General features: G+C 40.9%; 1 protein-coding gene across 3 annotated transcripts in view; it reads right to left on the bottom strand.

Annotated features, from left to right (window-relative positions):
* Window positions 1-26842, bottom strand: part of SLC9A8 (solute carrier family 9 member A8) — a 508958-nt gene that overhangs the window by 275962 nt on the left and 206154 nt on the right. For all 3 annotated transcript variants that reach the window (XR_011847693.1, XR_011847692.1, XM_072110528.1), the window contains exons 7-10: window positions 17113-17147; window positions 15004-15147; window positions 14614-14752; window positions 12390-12495 (exon numbers count right to left, since the gene is read on the bottom strand). Coding sequence is in view for 1 of the 3 variants with exons in the window: in XM_072110528.1 (XP_071966629.1) it covers window positions 12390-12495; window positions 14614-14752; window positions 15004-15147; window positions 17113-17147 (424 nt within the window). In the remaining 2 variants the exon portion in view is untranslated. The remainder of the gene's footprint in view (window positions 1-12389; window positions 12496-14613; window positions 14753-15003; window positions 15148-17112; window positions 17148-26842) is intronic.

Here is a 26842-nt window from a genome sequence, read left to right as displayed (position 1 = left end):
TCACCTCCCCATATGAGAAGACTATTGCTATAAACTACACAGTATAGTAAGTGTCCTGGCACAGACTTTGCACGTTACCCCACTGCCCCTCAGACAAGCATGTGCTCCCACACACCATCCATGCGCTATGGCAGTGCTATACAGCTATCCCCTTAACCTGTCATACCATTTATTTGGGGGGATCGGACCAGCAATATCAATATTTGATGCAACTGGGTCACTGTTAGGCGGAATGTCTAATCAGAATACGGTCACTTTCACCAATGGTGACCAATCACATTACAGCTAACATTCCTTGTACTGTTGTGCTGTGATTGGTTACTGATGAGCCTCTATATCAAACCAAAAGGTTAATAATAGGTGGCTCTTAAGCTATGTAAATTGTCTAAATGATAAACCTTCTTTGTTCCCCATAGCAACCAATCACAGTTTTCATTTTAAAAAGGGACAACTCTGCTGTGATCAGTTGGTACGGGCAACAGACAGATTTCATTCTAGACAGTGTTGTATCTATTCTGGGATTTGTAATTCTCCAATGAATACTGAGGCAGACTTATGATACAGAAGAGTCCAATGTCCAAGAACAATGCTGAGTGGGAACTACAACTCGTAGCAACCAACCACTTCCCATTCTGCCATGGAAACATGGACTATAGAAAACCATCTCCTCACCTCATGGGTGTCTGTTCTCCGCCCAACCAAGGTTTCTGACATGGCTGTGGGTGGCGAGGCCCTGGGGCAGAAAGATGGATTCCTGATTCGTTGCTGCTGCCTGGCATTGTGTACTGATTGGATAATGGAACTGTCATTCTCTAGAATACAGCAACTTCCAGGGATAGGTGTGATGTCACCAGTCCTGTGACACTAGAGATCATGTGACTAAGTTTATATAGGCGGAGCTTCCCGTTTCCTGTCACATGAAGTGTGTGGGGGAGATTATTTTTTTTATTCAAGAGGGTTCTTCATGCAGTCTCACCACCATGCTGATATCTGGGGTGAAGAAGTAATGTTTTTAAGTGTCAGTTTGGGGACCACTGATCTAGGGTTAATGTACCCTATTTTATCAAAATATAAAAAAGGTTATGACCTCCGAGATGGGAAATGGTGCCCATATGTCTGAAATGCGACTTTTACAGCTTTTTACATGTAAAAATGAAATTAAAATTTAATGAAAAGTGATCAAAATGTTGCATAGTCCTCAAAATGGTAGCAATGAAAACATCGGCTATTTCGCAAAAATAGACATATCACACAGCTACGTACACCAAAGTATGAAAAAGTTATTAGCGTCAGAAGATGGCAAAATCTTTTTTTTCCTTCTTCGTACACATTCGTTTAATTTTTGAAAATGTATTAATACGCAATAAAACGTTTATAAAATTGGTATCACCGCAATCGTACCGAACCAACGAATAAAGCAGAGATGTTATTTGGAGCGCAGAATGAAAGTCGTAAAAACTGAGCCCAAAAGAATGTGACGCACATGCATTTTTTTCCAATTTTTCCACATTATCATTAGATGGGTGGATTTTATGGAGTCAGGAGAGACTTGTTATGGTTGTGGTTCCCCCGAATCATCCCTGAGCCGTGTTACCAGTCATGGCCCTGGGTCTTTGATTGAGATAGAGGCCACGCCCTGCCATGCTTTGGTGGCGGCCATCTTAAAACAGCATGACTGTGGCTGAGCCCGGTGGCCATTTTACAGTCACGTGGAGGTTGTGTTTTCTCAAGGTATTGAGGTTGGTTGCTTGTGGCTTTGCTCTGTTGGCACACATAGAATCTGGTTGAGGGTAATAAACTTTGAGAATAGTTTTGTTTTTTGAAATAGTTTTTTGAAATTCAAGAGCAGGAAATGTTGTGATGTTGTTGAGGGTGAAATTTATGTAGAATGATGGAAAAGTGCAAAGTGGAATGTGAGAGCTGATGGCACTTTGGTGGAAAGGCAGGTGCATAGAAAGAACTGTGTTCTGGTGTTATAGAGAGAATGATATTGTCTTGTCAGATAGAAGGTCAAAAGGGGGAGACTATGAGATTCTACTTCCACTCCTTCCCCAGCAGCAGAGAAGAGAAAGATTAGAGAAAAACTCCTTACAAAGCCAATTACATTTTCTCACGTTAATAGTCATTAGAATTGGTAACCAGTGACATTAGAATCTATTTCAGTTGACGTGTGAGAAGTTCATTTGGTTTACTTTGTGAGCAAGTGTTAAGTACCAAAAGATGGTGGTTTATTGTTTCCTAATATTAAAGTTCTGTGGAGTTCTGTCCCTGAGTATTCTGCAGTCCAGTTAAAATTCTCTTATCCACAAATGTAGGACAATTCCAGATTTATCGGCAGAAATTGAAATTGCCCCAAAAATAAAGTGTATCCATTCAGATTGAGGATTTTCTGTTTGCAGAAGTAGAGTCCTGTCACAGTTCGTGAGAGTCTCTTTGGGAAGAGTCTGTGGACCTTCTGGACGGTATGAGACCCACGGTGGCAGCCAAAGTAATAAATGCAGGAAAGAGTAACACCACTGGGCTGGAACCGTGGACGGCACAGCAGGACTACAGTCGTACGGGAATGGACCACAGGATAAGGACCACCGGGCACGGACCACAGGATACGGACCACCGTACACGGACCACAGGATACGGACCACCGTACACGGACCACAGGATGCGGACCACCGTACACGGACCACAGGATGCGGACCACCGGACACGGACCACAGGATGCGGACCACCGGACACAGACCACAGGATATGGGCCACCGGACACAGACCACAGGATACGGACCACCGGACACAGACCACAGGATACGGACCACCGGACACAGACCACAGGATACGGACCATCGGACACAGACCACAGGATACGGACCACCGGACACGGACCACAGGAAATGGACCACTGGACATGGACCACAAGATATGGACAACAGGATACGGACCACAGGATATGGACCACAAGACACGGTCCACAGTATATACACAGGAACGGAACCTCAGGATACACACAGGAACAGGACCTCAGGATACACACAGGAACAGGACCTCAGGATACACACAGGAGGCTTTCACTTCAGTTGGGAAGACTTGAAGATCCGGCAGGGCGTGAAGGGGACCGCCGGGTTATATAGGAAACTACCCCTTCCATGGCCTGGAAGGCAGGAGACGTGCGGCCTGCACGCCGGCGACCAGGAGCCAGGATATGTAAGTCCGGGGATGGGGCAGAGATGCTGCTACGGAGAGGAGTGAGGGTGTGCCTGCGATCTGTGACAGGGATCACGGGGGCACCTGTGACAAGTCCCATGATTATAGAGCAAGCAGTGACAGCCAGTGTCACACACATATTGGCTCAAATTCTCTATTTTTGCATCTAGATTTTTATTTGTTTGCATACATTAAGGGAAGTAATATGTGTGGAAAGTCTTGCTTCCAGGTGGTTTCTTCAAGTGTACATACAGTAGTTATACTCTCAAAGAGTAGAACAGAGGTCTCGATGTTCTGTTTATATATGTTTATGAACTTTTATCTTGTACTAAACTTATATTGTGCCTTTTGTGTTTTTAGCCCAGAGAGCTGAATCAAGATCAAGGTTCTAATTTTATGTATAACCAGTGTGTTTCCCTGGGCTTATTCTAGAGAAGGTTTAGACATCTGAAATGTCTGTAGGACTCCATATAGATAATTCCAGAAACACCATTGATTCAAGGGTCACCAGCATTGAGAAGTACCGGCTCGAAGCCAAGGACAGTAAAGGGAAAAAAATAAAGGCTCATACCCTCTAGTTTTTAAGCAGATAGTGACATCTTATTCATTATTATAATTATCTCTCAGATTTTTAGCAAATTGGAGTTTATGTACCATATAATATATAACACTTAAACAGCCTAGTACTAATGTTTACAATATGTTTTCTTTTTATTTTGAGCAGGTTCTGTCCTTTTATATGCATCCAGTTGACTTACTGCCTTTGGAGCAATGGGGAGAAGATCAAGCTATTTGGTTACATTTGATTAACTTTCTTCCTTTAATGGAGGACTATAATTATGTGGCCCATAAGGCTCAGGAGACGGTGGGATTTTCTCATGTCAAAGATTCAGTACCCTGACCTTGTACTCTTTGAGGATGGTTCCAGGTATTATTATGAAGGTAAATGTTATTAAGATGTTATATGCTGTCATTGTACAAAACAACAAGGAACTAAGTATAAGAACCAGAAACACTGACGACACATATTTTAGCACAAGAAGTGGAACAGAACTGAAAGTATTGGAAGAAGTATGTCCCTTAGCTTAGGGTAAGACAGATAGCATATATGCAGATTCAACGTACGTTTGGAACAGCTCATGTTAACAGCCCTATGATGAAAAGCCACAGTGTGTTCATCAAACCAGCAGAAAGCGTCCGATTAAGATACTTATGGAGAGGCTACTCGAACTAACATAAGAAACTATTGTTAAGAGTAAGGCATACACTAAGGTGAGCAGAAACACAAGGGAATGACCTAGCTAATAGAGCAGCCAAGGACGCTGCTAGAAAGTCACCACCGTGACTGTGTTACCAGCTGAGGAAAGCTCTACCTTGGTGGCCCTAATAGGTTCTGCAGAGACAAGCGGTGAAAGAAGAACAAGAAGATTGTCAAGTCCGTGCCAAAACGCCGCACTATATGTAGGTGACGTTAATATGTGTGTGAATAGTGCCTTAATGTTTGTGTTCATGTCTGCCACACCCCTCAGATTCTGTCTTGCAAGAGTTAATACTCTGGACCTGTAATTGCTTGCTCCTTCCACCTGAGGCAGTGCCTAGTTCCTATAAGTGCCCAGTTTAGCCTGGACTCCGTGCTGGTTAATTTTTTTTTCTGTATCCTGTGATATCTAGTTCAGTCTTAACCGTTTATCTAATGTTGGTGGTTGCGCAGTTGTTGGGCTGATGCTGACAAAGAAGAAGGTGCCAGTCTGATCTGTGGACAACCTACTGTGACCCAGGTGACTTATGGTTATATCCACAAGTTTAGAACATCCAGGTGCTCTAGTATTTGGTGTAGTGGCCTCTGTGCTATAGACCATGAAGGTGCCACCCCAGGACACCCCAAAACAGTTTGTACCTTCCCAGAGAGAAAGACCATATATTGACTATGTTCAGTTGTGAAAGGTGGGAGTGAATGAGTATATTTTGGAGCACATTGATTTATTTTTAGGTTGGCCAAAAGTCAGAACAAAAACCCATATCAAAAGTGGCCTACAGGTACTTACCAGAAGTGCCCACTTCTCAAGAGAAGTTAAGAATTAGGGATAGATTAGGTCGTTCAAATTACACCCCATCCACAAAGTAGCAGGAAGGTTTAGAAGTTGATTGGGACTCAAAGATCTAAAGATCGGAGATGGAGACCGGGAAACCATGGGCCAAGAATCTACCATTAGCTGCTAAGATATAGGCCAGTAAAAAGACAGGATTGAGTTTCTATGAGATTTAATTCGGTTTGGTTCCAAGATTAGGATGTTACTATTCACAGTTGCTCCAAATACAGTATGGGAGACTTACAGACTATATGGTAACCTTACACATGCACTGTACTAAAGTATCTTTTTGAGTTTTCTCTTTCATGAGCTTCAACCTGGAGATCGGTTGGTTATAAACAGGAATGTGAGAAAGAGAGATGACCCCAGAGATGATGCCAGGTTCTGCGGACAACAAGCATTTCAGAAAGCTAGAAGAAAGACCTAATTGGATTCACTCAAGTCAAGTTTTGTTATGCATAATTATGCCTAATTAACTTCTACGGTACTCTTTAGGACGCGGTCCCATTTTACAAAACTGCCCTGTGTCACTATAGGTGCTTACAGCTTTGGAACGCTATAAGATATCCAGGGGATTCTAAGACTGTTTTCTTATGACACTTCACAATTAATATAAAAATTTGGATAAAATCTTTTGTGTTTTGGTAAGAAAAAAAAATACATTTGGCAAAAATTTTGAAAAATTCTTTATTTTCAAAGTTAAAATTCTCTACTTTTGATGCAGATAGTCATAGCTCCCATATTAATTCATAACTTACATTTCCCAAATGTCTGATTTATGTTGGCATGATGGAAAATCCAAATATTTTTACTAGAATGCTATAAGGCTCAGAACTTGGGTGCCATTTTTCACAATTTTTGGAAAATCTGCAAAACCTGTATTTAGATGGACCTGATCGACTTTAATTGACTGTGAGAGGCCTTAATAAAAGCTAGACTTGTAAATTACCCCATTATGGAAACTACACCCCTCAAGTTTGTTTAACCCTTTCGGGGTTAAAACAAAACAGAGGTGCGGTCTACAAATTGTAATATTTTTTGACAATAAATTCATTTTGGATGAAAAATTAAACATTTGAAATGGATTAAATGAAAAAAGGCTCCACAAAGTTTGATACACAATTTCTCCCGATACCCCATATGTGGTGGTAACCTGCTGTATGGGCGCCCGGCTGGGCATAGAAGGGAATGAGGTTCCATCCAGAGCAGATTTGCATTGTTGCATTGTACGGGCTAAATTTTTTTTTCTTTTTATAATGTGGACCTATAGTCATGGCAATAAGTTTTGAGAATTAAACAAATGTTAATTTTTACAAAGTCTACTGCATCAGGTTTTATAATGGCAATTTTGAATAAACTTGCCTAGAATATTAACTTTTTCTCCCATTTCAACTTCATTGCAGGCCTGCCTTAAAAGGAGCAGCTAACATCAGTGATTGCTCCATAAACACAAGAGTGGGTGTTGATGAGGACAGGGCCGGAGATCAATCTGTCATGATTAAGAATCACACCACTGGACACTTTGAAAGAAGGCTGGTGCTTGGCATCATTGTTTCTCTTCTGTTAACCATGGTTATCTCGAAAGAAACACATGCAATCATCATTGCACTGCACAAAACTGGCCTAACAGGGAAGCTAGAAAGATTGCACCTCAGTCAACAATCTATCGCATCATCAAGGAATTCAAGGAGAGAGGTTCCATTGTTCCCAAAAAGGCTCCAGGGCGCCCAAGAAGGACCAGCAAGCGCCAGCATCGTCTCTTAAAAGTGTTTCGGCTTTGGGAGAGCAAGTGCAGAGCTTGCTCAGGAATGGCAGCAGGCAGGTGTGAGTGCATCCGCACGCACTGTGAGGCGGAGACTCTTGGAGCAAGGCCTGGTGTCAAGGAGGGCAGCAAAGAAGCCACTTCTCTCCAGAAAAAACATCAGGGACAGACTGATATTCTGCAAAAGGTACAGGGAGTGGACTGCTGAGGACTGGGGTAAAGTCATTTTCTCTGATGAATCCCCTTTCTGATTGTTTGGAACATCTGGAAAACAGCTTGTTCAGAGAAGACAAGGTGGGCGATACCACCAGTCTTGTCTAATGCCAACTGTAAAGCATCCTGCAACCATTCATTATGGGGGGTTGCTTCTCAGCCAAGGGAATCGCCTCTCTCACAGTCTTGTCTAAAAACACATCCATGAATAAAGAATTGCACCAGAATGTCCTCCAAGAGCAACTTCTCCCAACAGTCCAAGAGCAGTTTGGTGATCAACAATGCCTTTTCCAGTATGATGGAGCACCTTGCCATAAAGCAAAGGTGATAACTAAATGGCTCAGGGAACAAAACATATAGATATTGGGTCGCTTGCCTGGAAACTCCCTAGATCTTAATCCCATTGAGAACTTGTGGTCAGTCATCAGGAGATGGGTGGACAAACAGAAACCAACATATTGTGACAAAATTCAAGCGGTCATTGTGCAAGAATGGACTGCTATCAGTCAGGATTTGGTCCAGAAATTGATTGAGAGCATGCCAGGGAGCATTGCAGAGGTCCTGAAGAAGAAGGGTCAACACTGTAAATATTGACTTGCTGTATTAACTTATTTTAACTGTCAATAAAAGCTTTTGTTGCTCATAATATGATTGCACTTGTATTTCTGTATGGGATAAAAACATCTGACAAACACACATAAAAACCATAGGGCAAGAGATCATGTGAAAATATAATATTTGTGTCATTCTCAAAACTTTTGGCCATGACTGTATAGGGGCATATGTTTTTGCCACATGAGATGAACTTTTCTGTTACATAATTTTAGGGCATCTATAGCTAACTGGTGAGATTTTATTAACTTTTTATTAACTCTTTGTTGGTGGAGGAAATGAAAACCATCAAAAAAAATTTTTCTTTGGGGGGAAGGGGGGTTGTCCGTTTAACATACCATAAAAATAGTATATTATTTGTATTCTATGGGTCACCACGATTAAGAAAATACCTCATTTATATTATATTTTTTCTTTCAAACTTTACTGTTTAAAAAGTAACTTGGTAAAAATGTAAGCAATGAACGTGTAGCATCACCGTCTTTTCATATGCATAACTTTTTTTTATTTTTCGACTGACAAATCTGGTTAAGGGCTTAATTTTTGCAAGAAGCGTTGTTCTTTTTAGTGGTCTTTTAAGAGTATTAATGAAAAATTAATGAAAAAATGAGGGTTTATTTAGGTTGATTTTTACAGTCGATTCAGTTTTATTATACAGATTGTCACGGACATAGCGATAGCGATAGTTTTGTCTATTTTATGCAATTTTACTGAATAAAAATTTGGAGAAAATCTTGTTCATTTTAGCATCACCATCTTTTCATATGAAGATCTTTTTTTAATTTTTTGGCTGATGAATCTGGTTAATCCGCTTATTTTTTGTGAGTTGTTCTTTTTAGTGGTCTTGTTTTAGACTGCGTAATCACTTTTTAGAGCATTTTTAAAAAAGTATTAATTTAAAATTATCTTTTTTCTGAACATTTTTTGTGTTGTTTTTCAGCGTTTACCGTGCTGGTCCAGTCACAATTCTGTTTAATTATACAGATTGTTACGGATGCGGCAATACCAAATATGAGGGGGGGGGGGTTGTGTATTTGTGTTTTTTATACTTTATTAAGTGTTTTTATGGGAAAGTGACATTTTAGGGGCTTATATTTTATGTATTTATTTTTTTTATTTATTCTTATGTTTAAACTTTAGTGTTTTTAACTTTTATTACTTATACAAACTTGAACTTAAACCAACGATGCTCTGAACGCTTGTTCAAGTCCAATTCACTGCTCTACAATACTTATTTATTGTAGAGCAGTGTAAACTGTCTGAGCATGCAGACACATGCACAGATAGTTTACAGTCAGATCTGGAAGGGGTCTGACTGCTCAGGACATCAGGCAGCCCCGGGGAACTCGGCAGACCTCGGGGCTGCCCAGAAGAGGATTGGATCCCCCGGTAAGCGGCACGGGGGATCTGATCCATAGGGGGAAGACCCTTACACGCCACGGTCATGCTTGACCGCAGTGTGTAAGGGGTTAACAGTCATGATCGGACTCCATACGTGAGCTGGTACCAGAAGCGGGACGTTATAGAAATGGAAGTATCTACCCGCAGGGACGTACTATGATGTCCTGATGCGCCTAGGGGTTAAAGATTTGATAGGGACTATAAAACCTCTAAGGGAAACAAATAAACTCTAGTATTAACCACTCGTGGGATGCTTAGCTTTTAGTGGCTAAGTGATTGGCCGTCAGCCCTTAAACAACTGGGATTGTTTCTCCTCTGGGTCCTTATTAGTCTTTCAATTATTCTGTTTTCCATTACATGTTGGTCATATGCTGTGTGAAGAGGTTAATGTCTAAGGCCAGTGAAGCCATAAGGCCTTTCGGAAAACCAAGGGTAGAGACCCGATATACACCGAACTCCAAAGAACCTTTTCTCCCCTGATGGCAAGTGCAACAGGCTTCACCTGTGTGGACATTTGAGTCTCAGTTGCTCCACTTAAAACCTAAGTGGTTTATAGGGACATCTCAAAAGAGAAAAAATAGGAGGAGTTTAATCAGCAGACAAGTCCGAGTACAAAGGGGGGTGGAGCTTAAGGCTCTGCCCGTCTCAAACTGGTAAAGAAATCCTTTCCCCTTTCCCACTGTTGACTAACTCCCAAATGATTAACTAAGGTGTGAGGGAGAGATAAAATAAAATCATTTTAGGGGGGACTGTGACGTACTGTTTTCATATCATAGTATCATAGTTTATACGGTTGAAAAAGGACACTTGTTCAACCAAGGAAGGGAAGGGATTGAATGAGGAAGGGATTTAGGGGAAACATTTGCTTGCTGAATGTTGAAACTAAGAGGACATTTGATAATGGATGAACCCGATCAAAATTCACTTCTTTGACTGAAGAATATAAGACATCTGTCAAGAGGGATTTACAAATATTACCCACTCTAGGGAGAACAGAGCCTTTGTGTCTGCGATGCCCATGTAATAATTTACCAACCAATGGACTATGGCCATTACTTCTTTATCCCTAGTAACTCTATACCTAGGGTTAGCCCAGGTCCTGCCCCACTGAAAGTTTCTGTATAATACTTTGTGACACAAACAAAGCATCTCACGTCTCCGTAGTCCTGCATGGCATCACTGCTCCACAGAGATTGAGACATTATACCATACTTTGTCTTGGTGTGATTCCTTTGAGAACTGAGGTTGTGTAAACAGGTGCAGGACTTGACAGCAGCCAGCCCCTGTAGTATATAGCCAGACCCTGTAGTATATAGGATGCCAGCCCCCTGTAGTATATAGCCTGCCAGCCCCTGTAGCATATAGCCTGCCAGCACCTGTAGCATATAGCCTTACAGCCCCTCCAGTATATAGCCTGTCAGCCCCCTGTAGTGTATAGACTGCCAGCCCCCTGTAGTATATAACCTGACAGCCCCCTATAGTATATAGCCTGCCTACCCTCTGTAGTATATAGCCTGCCAGCCCCCTGTAGTATACAGCCTGCCAGCCTCCTGTAGTATACAGCCTGCCAGACCCTCTAGTAAATAGCCTGCCAGCCCCCTGTAGTATACAGCCTGCTATCCCCTCCAGTATATACCACCACCCCCATACACATTACCAACCTCCCACCTTGCCATACACATTACCAAAACCCCAAACACACACACATTACCATCCCCCCCACCCCCATACACATTACTACCCCCCGCCTCCACACACACATTACCATCCCCCCACACACACACACACATTACCATCCCCCCCCCACACACACATTAACATCCCCCAACAAACACATTACCATCCCCCACACACACATTACCATCCCCCCACACCCATACACACATTACCATCCCCCCAGAAGATGGCAAAATAAAAATAAAAATTTTGTACAGGTTTTAATTTTTGTAAATGTATGAAAACATTATAAAACCTATACAAATTTGATATTCTCGTGATCGTACCAACCCAAAGAATAAATTAGACATGTCATTTGGGGCTCACAGAGAAAGGAGTAAAATCCAAGCCCACAAGAAAACGGCGCAAATGCGTTTTTTCACCATTTTCACTGCATTTGGAATTTTTTTTCCCGTTTCCAAGTACATGGCATGGAATATTAAATACCATCTCTATGAAGTGCAATCTGTTATGCAGAAAACAAGCTGTCACACAGCTCTTTACGTGTAAAAATAAAAAAGTTATAGATTTTTGAAGGTGGGGAGTAAAAAATGGAAATGAAAAAACAAAAAAAGGCCAGGTCGTTGAGGGATTAAAAGAGACGCAATTTTTACATCTGGATTCAGGTAATAACTCACGGAACACTGCAAAAAACTAGACAATGGCGAACATTGAAGGGAAAAAGTCGCAAATGAACACAGGAACCATGAAAGGTAAGTGAAAAGATTGCTACATGTACCCCATTGTGTCAAAGCCCCCCTGGACACATCCATAGGAATAGGCATGGCCTCCTTTTGATAAAGAAATCACTCAACAAATCATACTCTATATTGTCATCTGTACCCAGTCCAGGCACAACCTATTTTTATAAAATAACTACGTACTAAATCTTGAAGCTTATTGAAAAGAGGCCCTAAAACCCATGTTCACAAAATAGAAATTTGCTAGAATACTCAATTTATACATTTATTTAAAAAATTTAAGTTCTTAATATCTCAATGTATTTTCGTGATTCTGACACTTTCCACATTTAGATTCTAATTAACTACTAGACTAGAATATACCTGAACACACAATTAAAAGAGGACTTTTCACCACTTCCACCAAATCTTTGGACGAAAGCACCCCGGAGTACCAGTACTGACACCCCCGGAGGACCAGACCCTCATTTCAATATTTATATTCACAGGCTCAGGTTCGAAAAAAAAAGAAAATAGAGTATCAGCATGAAAACGGCAAGTAAGTTGGTAAGTTAGCACAGCTCCAAAGTTTTCAAGCTGGTAGCTTTCTTTAAGTGAAAGTGATATAATGTTAGTTTTAACATGGAGTTGTGTGCATCTCACATTATTGATTAAATGAATGAGCATGCATCTTAATCTATCAAAGAAGCCAAAGCTTACCTGACAGTGAAATACCCTCAGACAATCCATATGGGAGATAGGCAAAAATTATCATCATCCCAAACTCCAGTGAAGGAGTCTTACGTAGATCAAGATGCTTCAATACCTGATGTCAAGTCAAGAGAAAATAGTACCAAAACAAACAGGATAACATACAATATCCTACAATTTAGTGCAAAGAAAGATGGATAGTATTGACCTTCACCAGTTGAATAAATTATATCGGAATGACAAGCCTGTGTGTTGTCTCTTACAGATACAGTGTTGTTGTGTCTGTATATTTTAATAATATGCAGTGGCATAACTAGAAGCTGGTGGGCCCCAGTGCAAAGTCTGTGCCAGGCCCCCGTCTATAATGTATGGTTTATAATAATAGTCTTCTCATATGGGAAAGTGACACCAAAAGGCCCCCCTAAACCTCTTGGGTCCAGGTGCGATCGCAACCTCTGCACCCCCTAAAGTTATGCCCCTGATAATATGACATTATAACAGGGTAGTGTGAGGAAAACAGACAGAAGTCAAATATGACAAGTGTGTCTCTATAGCAGGGGTAGGGAACCTTTGGCTAGGGAGCAAGATGTGGCTTTTTTCTTGGCTGCATCTGGCTCTCAGCCATTTTGTAGCTTAAGGCTCAGTCCCATTTTTTGGATTCTGACCTGCGTCTCTTTATATGGTTTTAACTTTTGAACACTGTTACTTATCTAAACGATTCTGAGATAGTTTTTTCCTCACATGTTGTACTTCATTTTAGTGGTAAATTTTGGCTGATAAGTTTTGCGTTTTTTTACAAAAAAAAAGAAAAAATTATGAATTTTTAGAAAAATTTGCCATTTTCGAAATTCTAAATCATCGCGTTTTCAGGCAGATTGATTTACCACCCAAATAACTTGCCGAATAACATTTCCCATATGTCTACTTTACTTTTTCAAATGTCTGGATAATGTATTTTGGCTTACAAATCGAATAGCGATTTTCCGTATTTTCAGAATTGACTATTTTGGGGATAAATACTGTTTTAAATTTAATTTTACATATTTAGCATCAAAACCCCCTATATAACCAACCCATTTTCAAATCTGCACCCCTCAAGCTATCAGAAACAGCTTTTACGAAGATTGTTAACCCCTTGAAATCTTCATAGTACTTGAATCAAAATGGAGGTGAAATTTAGAATGGTCAAATTTTGACGGTTATATGTTCATTTAGCCCTAAAATTTACACATTTCCAAAAGATAAAAAGAGAAAACCCATCCTACAATTTGTTCTGCAATTTCTCCCGAGTGCAGAGACCCCCCACATGTGGCCGTTACTTGTTTTATGGGCGCACAGCGAGGCGCAGAAGGGAAGGAGCGCCCTGAAGCTGCCATGATTTTGATCTCCTCATTGGCCCCTTTTAAGGGCTATAAAATACTCGCTTTTTCGTTATTGGGGCCATGTGATTGCATTTTTTTTGCAGGATGAGATGCTTTTTCCAGTTTTACCATTTTGGGGTTCTTATCCCCTATTGTTTAAAATTTTTTGTGTTCACCGTATAGCCCAATAATCATGTTATCTTTAATTTATAGGTCAATATGATTACGGGGATACCAGACATGAATATTTTTTCTTATGTTTTACTAAATTTGCCAAATAAAACCCTAATGTGGGGGAAAATCTATCATTTATGCATCGCTGTCTTCCAAGTGGCATAACAATGTTACGATTTTGGCTACAGAGCTGGTGTATGGCTTTTTTTTGCGGGACATGCTGTACTTTGTAACTGTATCATTCTGGAGTACATATGTTTTGTTGATCACTTTTTATTGTGTTTTTAGTGGGATTCAATAGGTAAAAATCATAATTTTTAGCGGGTTTTTAAAGTTTTTTTTTTACAGCGTTCATCAGTTATTTAGTTTTATTCTACGGATTGTTACGGACGCGTTGATACTATATATGTGGGATTTGTGTTATGATTTAGACTTTTTTGAGCGTTCTATGTCTCTTTATATGTTTTGGGGCTTATGGGCATTTTTAGTGATTTCTAAAGTTATTATTATTTTTTTTTTTACATTTTTTACTTGATCCACCATGGGACATAAACAAGCAATCATCTTATTGCTTGTTCATGATAATACTCTGCAATACTTATGTATTGCAGGGTATTAGCAGTGTCAGCCTATGCAAAACTAGATCTTTCAGCTGAGCACTGAAAGGAATTTATTGACTAAAGTATGAGAGAGGATACCAATGCAGAAATAAGACCAGTTAATGTTCCAAGAGCTGCAGAACCAAAGAACATCTTCAGAAAGTAAGCCAAAGCCTGGAGAAATGCCTGCCATCCATTCACATCCGATACCTGACCTCTGTTAAGTCCTTCTGCTGTACTGTCAAGAAACAAGATAAATGTAAAATAGTAGACCATTTATGAGTACTTATGGCTGATGGCAACTGCATGAGGCCTTTAAAAAGAACAGGAGACAGCTGCAATGTGGGAGAAGACTACTTGAAAGATTTGTATGAAGGGTTGGGGGTAACAGAACAATGACAGGAGACTACTGCGTTGAAAAGTTTGTGCATGAAAAGTAGGGCTGATCGTGTAAGAGTAAATAGCAGGAGCAGAATGTGTATGACCTACTTGGTCAGGACAATGGAGACTGCATCATTCAGGATACTCTCTCCAAAAACCAGCATATTCAGGACAGGATCAACATTCAGAGCATTAAAAATGGCGATTGTTGCAACAGGATCCACAGCAGAGATCAATGAACCAAAGGCAAAACTAGAATGAAAATGGCAGGTTTATGCATTACTTTATGCATCACTTGCAGCACCAACTGTCTCTATGTCACTCTACAAGTGACCCTTGAAAGGGTTTTTTAAGATAAATAATTAGTAAAATAACAAATGAAGCTATCAATATATTTATTCTCCCCTCATTTGTATACCAAGGGTTCAACACTGATGTCATGCCCAAAGCAACCTATCGCCCAAACTCTGAAAAATGTAATTTAAGCTAAAAATGTACAGAGCAGGAGGAGTTTGAAGGGGTTGCCAGTACCTGATGTTTTCTGTATTTGTGTGGAGATACATTAAAATAAGTAATTTACCAATATACATCTATTAAAAGTTCTGCAACGATTTGACATGTAAGGAAAGTCTCCGGATTCAGAAATGTTTTTTACCTTATCAGCAGTAATTCCTTTCCATAAAATCGCAAGAGATGGAGGGTCATGTGATCCTAAACTGTCCATGACCAATCTATCTTGCAGTACCTTATGATAAACATAGATACAATCTTAAAGGACATCTACCACCAGGATGAAAGACAGTATGCAAATGAGCCTGAGGGGCTCCAGGCTCCATTAACACCTATGGAGACTGGAGCCCCTCCTACAGTCCTTCATCTTGGTGGTAGATGCCCTGTAAGATCTTGGAAGGTAGAATGGTCCATAGAGAGTTAAGATCACATAACCACGATATAGGTATATGTTGTTATATGGAACAGTGTATAAACTCTCTTTTTCTCTCGGTTTTATATTATACAGGGAGTACGGAAAGTATTCAGACCACTTTTAATTTTTCACTCTTTGTTTAATTGCAGCCAATTGGTAAGATTAACAAAGTTATTTGTTTGCTTATTAACATACACTCTGCATCCTATATTGAAATGTAGACATGAAATGTTGACATTTTTGCTAAAAACTTAAATATCACATAGACATAAGTATTCAAACCCTTTGGTCTTAATTCTAAGTAGAATGTGTGGAGAAAATCATGCACTGCTTAACACCTGCCAAATGCAATCACAACACTGAAACATGGTGACGGCATCATGCTATGAGGGTGTTTTTCAGTTGCAGGAAAAGGATGACTAGAAAGATGAATGCGGCCATGTACAGAGATATCCTGGATGAAAACCTCTTCCAGAATGCTCTGGATCTCCGATTGGTCCAAATGTTGGAAGGACCTTCCATAAAATAACAAAGCTTCAGAAAAACTCTGTGACCATTCTTGACTCACCCAGCCAGAGAACTGACCTAAAACCAAATTATCATCCCCGGAGAGGTAGCTGTCCACCAAGTTCACAATCCAAACTGAGGAAACTGGAGAAGATCTGCAGGGAAGAATAGCAAAGGACCCCTAAATCCAGGTGTTAAAAATGTGTGGCATTATTACAAAGTAGACTATTAGCTGTACTAGCTCAAAAGGGTGTTCCTACATAAAACTGAGCAAAGGGTCTAAATATTTTGCGATATTTTATTTTTTTGGTTTTAGAAATTAACAAAAATATCTGTATCTGTTTTTCCCGGTCAAGATGGGGCGTTAAGTGAGCAGAAAAAAAAGAACTTTTTTGATCTTACCAAGTGGCTGCAATGAAACAAAGAGCGAAAAATTAAAAGGGTTACTTTCCATTCCTACTATATATTATATAAGTTGCAGTGTGTAATTTCAGAGCAGATATATTATGGTAACTATGTTACAAAACTATGTTACGATGTGTAAGCATGATATGTTTCTACTGTAAATATTTTAGCTTTAAAGGCTAAGGTTGTTTGAAAATGACACAGTGAAGGTGGTATCTAGAAAGTTATTGATAACTTCTTGCAGAAGCTCAGAAACAACAACTAAAAAACATTAACATGCAACCAACAAACCAAACTAGACCTTCGCACAAATACTGCATCATTTTAACTGCTCGACAATATATTAAAGCTAGTAGCATGTCATGTGATCCCGCAATTACCTGTCTGTCATGGTAAGTTTGTAAATAACATCCGCCTGCAGTCGAAAGAAAAAGAAAAACATATATCAATAAAGGAAGAGACTCCCACAACCACCACACATATTGTGAGAAAGAATAGACCTTTGACACCAGGAATTATAGCAGGAAATAAACTTCAGGCATTTTGGATTCTACCTGTTGTATAACAAGAGTCTAGTAGACCTTCACAAACAATATTCCATGGTAAAATAGGTTAAAAAAAAGTTTATAAAGTCCATCCTATAACCCTACAGTATATTACCACAAAAAACGGAGTTACAACGTTCTTATAAAACCAATACATATACCCTTTATTTTAAATACAAGACAACACAGAATTCTATTATCATAAATCGATAAAATAATGTAATTAGTATTTTTTATACAGAGGAAATCCAACACGAAAGGTCAGATGAGACAAGAAACCATATGACTGCATAACAGAGTATATTGCTCAATTCTATAAATCACACATCAATATTAAGTAACAGACAAGTGTCCTACCCATAATACGGCGTCTATGGCTGCCTCCCGGACTCCCCATCGCGCGTTTCGCCCATGCTTCTTCAGGGGGTACCTGGGTAGGACACTTGTCTGTTACTTAATATTGATGTGTGATTTATAGAATTGAGCAATATACCCTGTTATGCAGTCATATGGTTTCTTGTCTCATCGGACATTTCGTGTTGGATTTCCTCTGTATAAAAAATACTAATTACATTATTTTATCAATTTATGATAATACAATTCTGTGTTGTCTTGTATTTAAAATAAAGGTGTATATGTATTGATTTTATAAGAACGTTGTAACACCGTTTTTTGTGGTAATATACTAATTATGGTGGAGTAGTTCTAGATTCTGAATATGGCAGGCTATGTGCCGAGTCCCTAACTTCAGCAACATGAAGATAAATTATTTATCTATAACCCTACAGTGTTGATAAATTGGCCCAAAGAGGGGAAAATACATCCTAATTTCATAGTAGATAATGTTGGGAAAAGATGCAGGTTCATCAAGTCCTACCGATAAGGCAGAGAGTTCTTTCCTTTGTGCAAAAGACTCAAGACAATCAAGGGACAGGATGAGGAAAAAAAATGTAATGGAATGAGGCTGCCTATTCCAGAGATTCACAGGTTTTACAGTGAATAACTCTATCCAGATGGAGACAGAGCCCCTTTTTATTTGATTTACAGTAATTAGACCTAAAATAATTTTTCACAATTTCATTTTGTATGGAGCATTTATGTCCCACATTTTTCGTATCTTTTTAAGACTAAATAAATCTAATTATTTTAACCCCTATGTATTTATATAAATTAATAATGTTCCACATTAACCATCTCTTTTTGAGACTAATTAAATCAAATTATTTTAACCCCATAGAGACCAAGCCATCTCAAAGTTATGTGGAAGGGGCGACTTACATTTTTTCATTTGCAAAGCTATATGAGGGGTTTTTAACTGCGTGACAAATTGTATTTCCTAGTGGCACCATTCAATATTATATGCCATGTACTTGGAAGCTGAAAAAAAATTCAAATTGGCAAAAAACACAGTTGCAGTTATAGTTTAGTTACATTGTAATACCTTAAGAAAAAACTGAAACCATCCATTAAAAGAAAATGTTTTGCATTACCATACACCTTTTACCCGTTTCATACTTCAATATGTGTATGTGATGTGTAGAGATGTGTAAAGATGTGGAGATGTGTAAAGTGTCATTTTCAGAATGACATGACATTTTCAGTTATATCATTTTGATTACATTTTAGTCAAATTTTTATAGGAGGCAAAATGGTGAAAAAGTAGTCACTTGGACATTTAGACGCTATTTTTAAGTATTCACCGGTGGGAATACTTGTTTTTGCGCCATCCAGGTGTCTGCTCTACAATTCAGAAAGCAGAACAGGTTAGTCTGACAACTTCTGTCCTTTTTAAGCTGCAGACTATCACTATGTGATGTCACATACTGCTCTATGTAGTCTTAGTATCCCTTATAAACTTACAGGCCTATAATTGCTTGGGGAACATCTAGAGCCTTTTTGAATATAGGTACTAGAGATGGTTGAATTTGTTGACATTCGGTCTACCCGATTTGCCGAATTAATTTTTTAAAATTGGATTTTAAAAAATTGAATCATGACGAATCACGTTAAAAAACAGATATTTCCAGGCTGCAGAGAGCCTGTAGGGTGTTGTAGAACGTTGTGCCATGCTTAAATATGCATAGGAAGTGTGGTTTGATCATCAAACAATGCTGTGTTTTAGTATGCCATGCACATGACAGTCGCCGCTCCTAGAATCTTCAATTCCATGTGCACTTACAGAGGCCAAATTCACCAAATAAGTGAAGTGGGAACACAGCCTGACAAGGTAACATCTGTGCCAGTTCGAAAAGACTGAGCTGAGGGCCAAGATCTCACTATAATATCAGAGTGCACTCTTTTTACACTGACATCAGATGATTCCATAGATTACGACAGAACCTGTTCTGTTCAACGTGGATACATGTAGTAAACCCCCAAAAGATTGCAGAGGGTGTCGGCCGTAATTGTGCTTTGACATAACTGATCATTTTGCCCTTCATTCCATCCGTTAGTGTCCTCTTTCAATTGGTCAATAATCCATCATCAATATTGCTAAAGCCCAAAAAAAAAACAGAAGTGGATACAAAACAGGGATGACCAGTAAATGGGATAGTTGCATGTCCCCTGTGTTCTGTATCCACTCCTGCTTTTGGCTATCAATCCTGAGGCTTTTCATTCCTTCTGACAGATGAAATGAAGGGGAAACCTAAACATAGTGGGAACGTCATAGAGCGGTGGAGGGTGAAAACAGCATTATGGAAATCACAAGGTGTTCCAGTGAGACAGCGGTCAGTTGGCAGCAGCATGAGTAGGCCGCAGAGTGGCAGCATGACAGTGTAGAGGTGGCAGCAACCCGGTAAGCCACAGAATGGCACAATGATACAGTGTGGAGGTGGCGTCAGCAGCAGCAGCAGGAGCCCGCAGGTGGCGGCAACCTGGTAAGCCACAGAGTGGCACTTTGATACAGTGTGGAGGTGGTGGCAACCTGGTAAGCCACAGTCAATGATACAGTGTGGGGGTGGCGTCAGCAGCAGGAGCCCACAGAGTGGCACAATGGTACAGTGTGAAGGTGGCTGTAGCAGAAGCAGGAGCCCACACATGGCAGCAACATGGAAAATGATAAAGTGTGGAGGTGGCGGACAATTCCAGTACCTGGTAAAGAAGGTAGGAGGCAGATGGAGCAACTGGCAGCAGATGTGTGGCATCAGGCGGGTGGCAGCATCAGAATAGTGGCTGAGGCAGGTAGTTAGAATCCAGACTCATTTCACAATATTTGGAGGAGGCGTCATGGCTGATCTAATCTGATGCATAAGGCCGGTCCAAGCCGGTCAAATCCGGGCCGGTCCAAGCCTGATTAACCATGACAAAGGTCAGAATCTCCACATTATGGGTGGAAAAGCGGGTTCTCCTTGGGGTAACAATGGCCCCCCGCTGCACTGAACACCTGCTCTGATGTCACACTACTGGCCGGGCAGGACAGCTTCTCTACTGCATACTCTGCAAGTTGCAGCCCAGTAGTCCAGGGGATCCTCTACCTGAGGTGGTAAATTGCTGTCCAAGTAGGCCACCACCTGCTGGTGGAGGGCCTGTTCCATGTCCTGCTGCTGCTGGTGGTGGCTACCCTCCTCACTAGGTGGGTGAATTAAATTGCTCATTAAGGACTTAAGCTGCTGCTGATGGAGCAGCTATTGCTCCTACCCCTCCTCCCCCATCTCCCACAGCAGCCGTGGCAGTAGTACGTGAATGATCTCTCAGTCAGACTTGACAGAGGATGGACAATGGCGCACAAAGGCAGCGGCTAACTGTCTTTTCAGTACTTCTCTATAGTACACCAGTTGTTCCCCCCTCTCGGCAGCTGGAAAAAAAATCACCCATTTTTGATTGGTAGCGAGGGTCCAAGAGGATGTAGAGCCAAAAGTCATCCCTGTGCCGGATGTTGACTATTCGGTTGTCACTAGTTAGGCAAAGCAGGCCTACAGGATTACAGTTCTGCAGATGCCTTTGAGGGTGTTCCTTTCTCCTTCCCAGTGCTCTCTCCCCCATGTAACACATTGTGCTTGCGGCCATTTAGATAAAAAAAAAAAGCTGGAAAAAAAAACTTTGTTTCCACGAATCAGCGTAGACTTCGGATTCATGACGAATATAATTTTCCGTGAAATTCGTATCAAATTCCACTTTGTTCGAATCGCTTCGCCCATCTCTAATTGGCACATTTGCCTTGCGCCAGTCACTTGGCGCCGTACCAATATTTATGGAATCTCTGAAGATTCTTTACAGGGACAAAGCAATAACAGAACTAGCTATTCAACCCCTTCAGGACTCAGCCTCTTTTGGCCTCAAGGACACAGACCAATTTTTTAACCCCTAGAAAACGGAGGGGGACAGGGTTAAGTTCTGACAATCCATTGCGCCCCCATCACAAGGTATCAGGAAATTTATGGTGCCTCATGCAGCTCGGGACACGCAGACTCCCATCATGGAGGGTCCAGATCATCCAGACCTATCCCTCCTGGCTACCCCTGCCTTGATTCCACCCCTGATACCGCTGACTTGCTCGCCTGGCCCTGGGTCTCCTCTTTGCGTGTGAGATGAAACAGTGACCATGTCATTACATAGCGCACATAGTTCAGGGAACATGGTGGACAGCATGGCTGCTCTGCAGCCCATCCCTCCTAACCCTCGGCAGTAATTACTGGACATTGTGGGCAGACTGCACCATCACCCTCCCTGACATTGGGTCAGACACCCCTCATAATTTCAATTGATACTCCACCTGTGAACGATGCTGGCCTGCAGCTCTCCACCTTGGCCGCAATGTACCTTTAGATCCCTGCAGAACCCGGTCTACAACCCTGATCCAAAACCATATGGCACCCATACATCTCAAGGAGGGCTCAATGAGGCGATTGTACAGACAGTTCTCTTTCCAGTGCTGTAGCATCCTCTAGCAACTCCGCCCTCTCATATACAGTAGGATCGCCCTACTGATCCATGCAGTTTTTCCCCACCTTTCAGGATGCCTGGCCCCAGAATGCATCTTTATGGCAGTCTTCAGCTTTGCCACTGCCCTCTCAGCCACAAAGCCCATATCTACACCATTCTGTTGACTTGGGCCTCACAACTAGCTTGGCACTTAACTCACCTCAAGAGGATCATATTTCTTTGCAACACCTCCCTAGTTACCAGAAGATTCTGCTGTAAGCAGGAGTCCTGACAGATCTGTGAGCCCTTCGTAATCATATCAGAACAATCCCAACACGGGAGGACATGGAGAGCTATGTGGTCTGTCTCGAACAATCATACAGGGCAGAACTGTGAGCCCTGCGAAATGAGTTTACTACCTTGAACAATGGGTCAGGACCACGGAGTCCTCCAATCACAGAGATCGGCTAGTGGCCCATAACCTTCTGACTTTCATGAATCTTTGCATACCCAACAGCTTTTCGCCCTAACCAATTAACTAGATGATGCAGAGAATAGGGGCCGCAGGAATAACCTAAGATTTTGGGGGCCTGCCTGAATCCATTGATAACCAGCAGCTTGACAGTTCCTTCAGCATCCCTCCCCGGTGGAGTTAGATAGGGCGCATCAAGGGACCCAGCTGACTGATCCTGCTCAGCTAAGAGACGTCATCTGTAGGGCTCATAAATTACAGTTGTTGTTCTGTTTCTTTTCCACTAAATGGACATCTTTTCAGCATCCTTTACGACCATATGTGTTCGCTGCCTTGCTATATTTCTTTGACTCTGTAGCATTAAAAATGTTAGATTTGTTTCTTTTCTGTTGTCTTTGCTTTCATTTTGTGTACTCAAAACGAATCTTGTGGCAGGCCCTGGCACCCAAAAGCAACTTCTTAAACAGCTCATTCCACCAGTGGGTTTCATGTTCAGCTGGTCTGATCATAGTATTTTTATTGTCCCTACTAGCCTTGTCTTTACTGTTTGATATTAAGTTATCTTCAGCTTTAGAGATGCCATTTTTGGCCCGACCCGAGATACTTTTGGCTTCTTTAGGCTGCTGTTTTTGATATTCTCTTTATTTGCTTTTCTTAAATTTGTGAATCCTCTTTGACCATAGTCCATCCCTCCTGGTTTTTGTCCCCCTCCTTGAGTCCATTATGTTACTTTCGCCTCCAGGATCTTACATATGGCGCCCATCAGCTGTTACTCCCTCAATGTTAATGGGTTTAAATGTCCCTCAGAAGTGTAATCAGGTTTTGTTCTGTATACATAATTTATGTATATAGGTGTCTTCATTGATATCCACAAACATCTTCCGCACAAAGTTGTGGACTCCCATATTGACTCCAAAGGCAGATATGTTTCCATAAAGGTTAGGCTCTGCTTCACCAAGCCTCTACAGTCATGGCCAAAAGTTTTGAGAATGACACAAATATTATGTTTGCACATGATCTGTTGCCCTCTGGTTTTTATTTGTGTTTGTCAGATGTTTTTATCACATACAGAAATACAAGTGCAATCATATTATGAGTAACAAAAGCTTTTATTGACAGAATGAGTTAATGCAGCAAGTCAATATTTGCAGTGTTGACCCTTCTTCTTCAGGACCTCTGCAATTCTCCCTGGCATGCTCTCAATCAACTTCTGGACCAAATCCTGACTGATAGCAGTCCATTCTTGCACAATTAATGCTTGAATTTTGTCACAACTTGTTGGTTTTTGTTTGTCCACCCGTCTCTTGATGATTGACCCACAAGTTATCAATGGTTAAGGGGAGGGGGGGGGGGTCCATGGGGAATTTCCAGGCCATGGACCCAAAATCTATATGTTTTGTTCCCTGAGCCATTTAGTTATCACCTTTGCTTTATGGCAGGGTGCTCCATCATGCTGGAAAAGGCATTGTTGATCACCAAACTGCTCTTAGACGGTTGGGAGAAGTTGCTCTTGGAGGACATTCTGGTACCATTCTTTATTCATGGATGTGTTTTTAGGCAAGACTTGATTCGAGATCCGATTCCCTTGGCTGAGAAGCAATCCCACACATGAATGGTTGCAGGATGCTTTACAGTTGGCATGAGACAAGACTGGTGGTATCGTTCACCTTGCCTTCCCCGAACAAGCTGTTTTCCAGATGTTCCAAACAATCGGAAAGGGGATTCATCAGAGAAAATGACTGTACCCCAGTCCTCAGCAGTCCACTCCCTGTACCTTTTGCAGAATATCAGTCTGTCCTTGATGTTTTGACTTGACTTTATAAAAATTAACATTTGTATCATTCTCAAAACTTTTGGTCATGACTGTATTATTATTATAACTCCCAAAAAAAGACCTAATTAGGGTCCCAGCCCATTTACAGGAATTTTCCAGTGGACCCCTCGGTCTACTGCTCTATGGTGCAACCCTTCCCAGCCCCCTCCCAAATGCAGAAATTGCAGTCCCTTTGCGACTCTCAGCTGATGGATGTGTGGAGGGCCTTTCATCTTCCGACTTGTGACTTCACATACTATTCCACTGCACATCGGTCATGAAGCCGTATAGACATGCTCATTTTAATATATATACCTATATACAGGCCTTGTACAAAAAAGTACACAAAATATATGCAAAAATACCATTGTATGAAATGCAAAGAATTTTATTAGACAAAATAATACACATATAGTCACTGCAATAAAAACAACCCATAAAATCAATCACTGGTGAACAAAAAGTACATAGCCACTCCTGAACAGATAAATAGGATACCGAAGTCAGTAAATACAATGCTTTACAAATGTAAACAATAGACTACAATGTGTACCTAATCCATATAGAGTAGAGCCTGGTAGGAGGTCATATAGCAAAATAAGGCAAAGTAAAGTGCATAGTGCTAAGTAGCTAGTATATACCAACCAGGCTGCATGATGAACAGGAGATATGGCGATGTACCAGAGAACCCCGAAGCACGTTTCGCCGTCGCTTCCTCAGGGGGTGATGATGTTAGGTAGGCATGTTTGCTATTTAAGCTCACAGTGGTATTTGAGGACCAATCAGGAGAGGAGATGACATCACATGGAGGCAGGCACACACTTAAAATCGTCCAATCATAACACACAAACACTTACACCATAATCAATATGAATTTTCCTATCTAAAAGTGCACATTAAGTTATACCTTTATGCAGTTTGTCAATGCCGATAATAAATCTGTACCACGGAGGCTTGAGGAAAAAAGCCCCAAATCAAAACTCGGCAGACTCGCGCGAGATTATAGCAAATTGCGCAATATCATTTGTACTGCGCCACAGCATATATCACCCCGCAGTTCACGCATGCGCGGTATAAACAGGAGACGGCAAGAGAGCCATCTGCAGGAAACAAAACGCAAGTGCAACCCCAATGCCAAAGGAGTGAATAAGGTGAGTAGAAGGTGATTGTGAGCACGGTGAAGGTGAAAAGTGAAGCGTGAAGTGAAAGGAAGAAAAGTGAATAAAGAATAAGGAACATTATGTGGGTGAAATGAAAGGAATGGTGGGTGAATACTGTACCTATTAGACTTGTAAACGGCTAAACCAAAGTAGCAGTCGCAAGATTATTAAAAGTTCAACATGCCTGAAATAAAACACACTTAAACACACACATAGTGGAAACACCACAGCAACAAACAAAGAATGTGATACAGGACCAATATAATAATAAAATATAGTGTCATATACCAATGATAAATATAGTGATAGTGATATGAAATATAATACTATGCCTAGAATGAGACATGCCAACAATGATTAGGCAATAACCTATCATATGAATGTATATGAATGCAACAATGTACAGCAATAAATTACTGGAGTATACCTCCTACCAGTCCTACATGCCTAAAATAACACTGTATATCCACAATACAAAAGCCACCAGATATTATAGACAATTAAAAATAGAGAGGTGATGAACGCAGATACGATCCTATAAAAAGGATGCAAAGGACAGTTTCTCATTCAATCCAAATGGTGAAGTCGTCTGGAGTTTCACGATCCATTTGGTCTCGATACGCTCCAGTTTCTTGAACGCATTTCCCCCACGTGATCCTAGGAGGATTTTATCAATACCACAGACTCGAACGTCCTGATATCTGTCATTATGAAATTCGTGAAAGTGCTTCGGTATACATTTCAATTTGGACAATGCCTCCTGGTCATCGCCACTAATCCTAGAGGCAGCTCGAATATCTTTCAGGTGTTCCTGTATTCTAATTCTAAGTTCTCTGGTGGTCATCCCAATGTATTTGAGTCTGCATGGGCACGATAGTTGGTACACAACACCGGACATACTGCAGTTAATGAAATGCACAATTTGAAAGGTCTTATCTCCACATTGGTCCGTAAATACACCCGTTTTCACCATTACCTTACATATTGAGCAGTGTCCACATGGATGGGAACCCCATGTGGGGCCCTTCGAACCAAAAAGGTAAGGCTTGGGGTGGGGAGAGGTGTAATGGCTCCTAACCAACATGTCGCCGATGGATTTGCACCTCTTGGCCACCAGTTGTAGACATGGTGGCAAATAGGCGTTCAGATCTGGATCTGATGACAAAATTGGCCAGAAGCGTTTCACAATCCCTTGAATCCTCCTCCATTGTGCATTATAAGGTGTAATCAACCTCACCTTATTGTCGCTTGGTGGAC

This window comes from Engystomops pustulosus, chromosome 6 (genome assembly GCF_040894005.1).
Source record: "Engystomops pustulosus chromosome 6, aEngPut4.maternal, whole genome shotgun sequence".
Taxonomy (NCBI): domain Eukaryota; kingdom Metazoa; phylum Chordata; class Amphibia; order Anura; family Leptodactylidae; genus Engystomops; species Engystomops pustulosus.
The sequence above is the reverse complement of the archived record's forward strand: the minus strand, read 5'-3'. Positions and strand labels throughout refer to the sequence as shown.